Consider the following 6173-nt stretch of genomic DNA (forward strand, 5'->3'; position numbering starts at 1 on the left):
CACTTGTTACCGATCCGGCCTGCCTGACCCTGCTGTATGATTCTGCCTGCACCTGCACCTGTCCTGCATCCTGTCAGCGACCATACGTATCTACCGCTGCACCCACGGCTCTGAATCTGGCCTACATCCGGACTACCGCCATACTTGTCAGTCACTGCATCCACACACTGGTGCTCGGTCCCAAGACCCGCACCCTGACTTCCGCCACACCTGCCTGCTGCTGCACCTACGTTCCTGCAAACGCACCTGGCTTGTGTCCGGATCTCCTGGGTTCCTAGCTACCTGCTGACAACTGCAAGATCTACACGGCACTCCTGCCCCTCCTGGCTCTACGCCCCTGTTCCCACTTTCAGGGGCTCCGAGCGGGAGTTGTAAGAGGACGCTCTCTCTCCACTTCAGACTCCCCAACCAGGTACGTGATAGTCACACTGCACCCTGCTTCCGCTAGCGGTCTCCTCTACCTCAGCTGGGTGTACCTGGGGGCCGTGACCTGGTCCCAGCCTGCTCCAAGTCCATCCCCACCATCAGGGGCCCTGGTGAACAAGCAGACTGGGGAACCCCAAGCTGTGGATCTATAAAGATACCCGCCATAGTCGTGACACAGTACTTATTCTCTGAAGCGGAGAGGCTGTAACCCGACAAAACCTTCTCAACATTTCAGGAGTTTAACACTTAAAAGTACGGACCTTGTAATATCCCTATACTGTAACACAAATTACTACTTAACAGTTTCTTAACATACAGCAAATAAGCACTTATACTTCTAAAATGGCAAAAATAAACGAGGACTCCTGTGAATTCACAATTATACCTGCCTAGGCAATTTTTCCCCAGAGGTTCCAAAACCTCTGAATTCCCTTTGAGGACCCACCTCAAAGACTCTCCGTGAGATCCAACAATCTCAAATGGAAACTTTGGCTACTGTCCCTGGGTCTTAAAGGGGGACAATCCAGGTAAAACTAAGACTGGCTCAGCTTACCTGTCCGTCCACGCCTTTAATCCCATTTCCTGACACCAGATTGCAAGGATTCAACCTATGTCTGTAGCCCTTGTCCTCGTTATTTTCACCCTCAGGCCTGGGAGAAATAAAGCTCTGGACACCGAAGTGTGCAAGCTAAATCTCTGAAAGTTTAATGCATGACAAGAACGGTTATACAGAACTCAGTGGGTGTTGCTTAATCTCAGGATGACCAATGAAACATTCCATTCTTATCAATATAGTTATGTGAAGAACAGAAACTGCAAATAGTTTTGGGATACCATATCAGGTAGTTCCGTTTACAGAAATGAAAGTAGTCTAAGAAAACAAGAGAGAAGTTACAAAACCGAAACTAACTGTTCACACATCTAGAAATGGAGGTATTATACAAAATGGATGCCAGTTAATAAGATGTATTTCCTTACATTCCCTGTCTATGCATATGCTTGGAAAATCTCCTGCGCTCCTGCTCTTTTAGGTTTATAGCCACTTAAATCCCTTTTCTTCCCCATTCTATTGCTCGGTTTGAACTTCAGCAAGATGTCTTCACCACGTCTTCATGCCTAAATGCATTGAGTTGCTACCATGTGATTGGCTGATTTGTGTTACCAAGCAATTGAACTGGTGTACCTAATAAAGTGGCCGGTGAGTGGATGTCCTCTTTGTCAGGATGGTTGAATATAGCAAGAGTAGGTACATGAGAACATACCATTCCCAGGCCATAATGGCCAGTAGATAACTATCCATATTACTACATGAAACATTTGTTCATAGGTACAATGGACACCTCAAAAGCCTGTACATCTATAATGAATGAACACATGCTAGCGATAAAATGATCTTGTCTGTCTAACATCATCGCATTTCCTAGATGTAATAAAGTAGTCATGAAGCCTGAAGCAATTTTTTGTTGTGTTTACTTTAAAAGTTTTCTTACAGCATTTTTGACCTCCTTGTTTCTCAGGCTGTAAATATAGGGGTTGAGTGTTGGGTTAACGATACTGTACACTGCACTGATGGCCCGATCGTAGACTGGTGAGTAGATGGAGCCTGGCCGGAAGTACATAAATATAATTGTGCTGTAGAGGAGGATGACCATGGTGAGATGAGATGAACAGGTAGAAAAGGTCCTCCACCTTCCTTGGGATGACTGTAGTGCCAACACTGCTCTAATGATGAGTATGTAGGACCCCAGGATGAAGAGCATCGGCCCAAAGACGAAGATGGAACTTTCAATGAAGTCAGCATTATGCAAAGCTGCTGAAATATCTGTACAGGATAACATCATTGTTACTGGGCCATCACAAAAGAAGTGTTGGATGACCCAACTACAGAACTGCTGAGAAGAAGTGAGTACAATGTAGAAAGTAGAGCGGATAAAAGCTGTGATCCAAGAGAAAGTCACCAGATAGATGCAAGTTCTCATGTTCATAATTATCAGGTACCGCAGAGGGAAACAAATGGCACAATATCGGTCAAAAGCCATGATGGCCAACAGAAAACCATCTGTGCTTCCTGCTGCCAGAAACAGGAAGAACTGGACAAAGCAGTCATTGATGGGCATGTGGGTGTCTCCAGACAACAGGCCATACAAGGTCCTGGGGATGATAATGGAGGTGAAGCATACATCCACAAAGGCAAGGTTCCCCATCAAAATGTACATCGGGGTGTGAAACTGGCGCTGTGACATAATAATAAAAGAGAGGAAGGTGTTTCCAGCAACGCAGAGGATATATGAAACCAAGAAGAAGGAGGCGATTGGAAGAAGAAGTTGAGGCATATCAGAGAACCCCAACAAGACAAAACCAGCAAGAGTCTGATTTTCAGGAGGTTCCATGTGTATATAGACTGGTTATGAATGTGGTTAAATGATGGAGATCACAACAGGGTAAGAAAACATTTGGAAGCATTTATACTGATAAACCATAGGATGCAACACACGATTTACAGAATAACACATAGAACATACGACACATCGTGTAAACAGTCAAGTCACAAATATATCTCTAGATGATCCAGTGAGAAGGGCTATGCTGTTCATGTGGTTCTGTAGATAGCTGTTTCGGTTTTCTGTAAGATTTTCTAAAAATATTGTCTGGGTATGACACTCTGAAACATACAACACACATACAGGTTATAATGCTTGCCTCAGTACAAGGACATCATACTTGTGGGGTCCCTAATGCCATTTTCAAGTCAAACTTAAGACTGAACTTTAGGCAGATAATAAAAGACGCATCTTGAAATAAAACCTTTATATCTGTAAACGTTTATTTATATATTTTTATATTTTCATAGTTACATAGTAACAAGTATAGTTAGTCTGGCTGAAAAAAGACAAAAGTCCATCCAGTTCAACCATAAAAAAAAAGTTATAATCCTACACCCACAGTTGATCCAGAGGAAGGCAAAAAAAACACAGCAAAGCATGATCCACTTTGCTTCTGCAGGGAAAAAAATTGCTTCCTGATCCCCCAAGAGGCAATCGTATATTCCCTGGATCGACTTTACCTATAAATGTTAGTATCCAGTTATATTCTGAGTATCTAGGAAAGAATCCAGGACTTTTTTGAAGCAATCCACTGAGCTGGCCAGAACCAACTCTTGAGGGAGTCTATTCCACATTTTCACAGCTCTCACTGTGAAGAAACCTTTCCGTGTTTGGAGATTAAATCTCTTTTCCTCTAGACGTAAAAAGAGCCCTCTTGTCCTCTGTGAAGATCTCAAGGTGAATAACTCTACACCGAGTTCACTATATGAACCACCGATGTATTTATACCTGGAGATCATATCCCCCTTATGTATTATACATGGTGATCATATCCCCCCTTATGTATTATACATGGTGATCATATCCCCCCTTATGTATTATACATGGAGATCATATCCCCCTTATGTATTATACATGGTGATCATATCCCCCCTTATGTATTATACATGGAGATCATATCCCCCCTTATGTATTATACATGGAGATCATATCCCCCTTATGTATTATACATGGAGATCATATCCCCCCTTATGTATTATACATGGTGATCATATCCCCCCTTATGTATTATACATGGAGATCATATCCCCCCTTATGTATTATACATGGAGATCATATCCCCTTATGTATTATACATGGAGATCATATCCTCCCTTATGTATTACACATGGAGATCATATCCCCCCTTATGTATTATACATAGAGATCATATCCCCCCTTATGTATTATACATGGAGATCATATCCCCCTTATATATTATACATGGAGATCATATCCCCTCTTATGTATTATACATGGAGATCATATCCCCCCCTTATGTATTATAAATGGAGATCATATCCCCCTTATGTATTATACATGGTGATCATATCCCCCCTTATGTATTATACATGGAGATCATATCCCCCCCTTATGTATTATACATGGAGATCATATCCCCCTTATGTATTATACATGGAGATCATATCCCCTCTTATGTATTATACATGGAGATCATATCCCCCCCTTATGTATTATACATGGAGATCATATCCCCCTTATGTATTATACATGGTGATCATATCCCCCCTTATGTATTATACATGGTGATCATATCCCCCCTTATGTATTATACATGGTGATCATATCCCCCCTTATGTATTATACATGGAGATCATATCCCCCTTTATGAATTATACATGGAGATCATATCCCCCCCTTATGTATTATACATGGAGATCATATCCCCCTTATGTATTATACATGGAGATCATATCCCCCTTATGAATTATACATGGAGATCATATCCCCCCTTATGTATTATACATGGAGATCATATCCCCCTTATGAATTATACATGGAGATCATATCCCCCCTTATGAATTATACATGGAGATCATATCCCCCCTTATGAATTATACATGGAGATCATATCCCCCTTATGAATTATACATGGAGATCATATCCCCCTTATGTATTATACATGGAGATCATATCCCCCTTATGAATTATACATGGAGATCATATCCCCCTTATGTATTATACATGGAGATCATATCCCCCCTTATGAATTATACACGGAGATCATATCCCCCCTTATGTATTATACATGGAGATCATATCTCCCCTTATGTATTATACATGGAGATCATATCCCCCTTTATGTATTATACATGGTGATCATATCCCCCCTTATGTATTATACATGGAGATCGTATCCCCCCTTATGTATTATACATGGAGATCATATCCCCCCTTAATCTCCTCTTGTCAAGAGAGAATAAATTCAGTTCCTCTAATCTTTCCTCATAGCTGAGCTCCTCCATGCCTCTTATCAGTTTGGTTGCCCTTCTCTGTACTTTCTCCAGTTCCCCAATGTTCTTTTTGTGAATTGCTGCCCAAAACTGAACTGCATATTCCAGATGAGGTTTTATTAATGATTTTTACCGGGGGAAATTATATCTCTCTCTCTGAAGTCCAGGGCCGGACTGACAACTCATGGGGCCCCCGAGCAATAGGGGATCATGGGGCCCCTGTGTCCTTGCCCAAACTCAAAAAAGTCTATGAAAAAAGTACCAGGGGCATCTCATGGGGCCCCTTACTGACCCAGGGTTCTCGGGCAGTGCCTGAGTTTCCAAATAGTCAGTCCGCCCCTGGGTATCACTGATGATAAGAAAGGTGAGGAATCAGTCCAGAACTACATGGGAGGGGCTGGTCAATGACATGAAGAGAGCTGGGACCACAGTTTCAAAGGTCACTGTCGGTAGAACACTAAGCCGTCATGGTTTCAAATCATGCATTGCACGGAAGGTTCCCCTGCTCAAGTCATCACATGTCCAGGTCCGTCTGAAGTTTGCCAATGACCATCTGGATGATCTAGAGGAGGCATGGGAGAAAGTCATGTGGTCAGATGAGACCAAAGTAGAACTTTTTGGTCTAAACTTCACTCGTCATGTTTGGAGGAAAAAAAGGATGAGTTGCATCCCAAGAACACCATCCCTACTGTGAAGCATGGGGGTGGTAACATCGTGCTTTGGGGGTGCTTTTCTGCAAAGGGAACAGGACGACTGCACTGTATTAAGGAGAGGATGAATGGGGCCATTTATTGTGAAATTTTGATCAACAACCTCCTTCCCTCAGTCAGAGCATTGAAGATGGGTCATGGCTGTGCCTTCCAACATGACAATGACCCGAAGCACACAGCCAGGATAACCAAGGAGTGGC

General features: G+C 42.5%; 1 protein-coding gene across 1 annotated transcript; it reads right to left on the reverse strand.

The window, feature by feature from the left end:
* Positions 1-1895: 1895 nt before the first annotated feature.
* On the reverse strand, positions 1896-2853 carry LOC149438965 (olfactory receptor 1L6-like). The gene has a single exon (XM_089659633.1). The coding sequence runs from the start codon at positions 2814-2816 to the stop codon at positions 1896-1898; it is 921 nt and encodes a 306-aa protein (XP_089515759.1). The 5' UTR covers positions 2817-2853.
* Between the last annotated feature and the right edge of the window lie 3320 nt (positions 2854-6173).

The sequence above is a fragment of the Staurois parvus genome, unplaced genomic scaffold, assembly GCF_062004578.1.
Source record: "Staurois parvus isolate SC_StPar_1 unplaced genomic scaffold, SC_StPar_1.0 ptg001177l, whole genome shotgun sequence".
Taxonomy (NCBI): Eukaryota; Metazoa; Chordata; class Amphibia; order Anura; family Ranidae; genus Staurois; species Staurois parvus.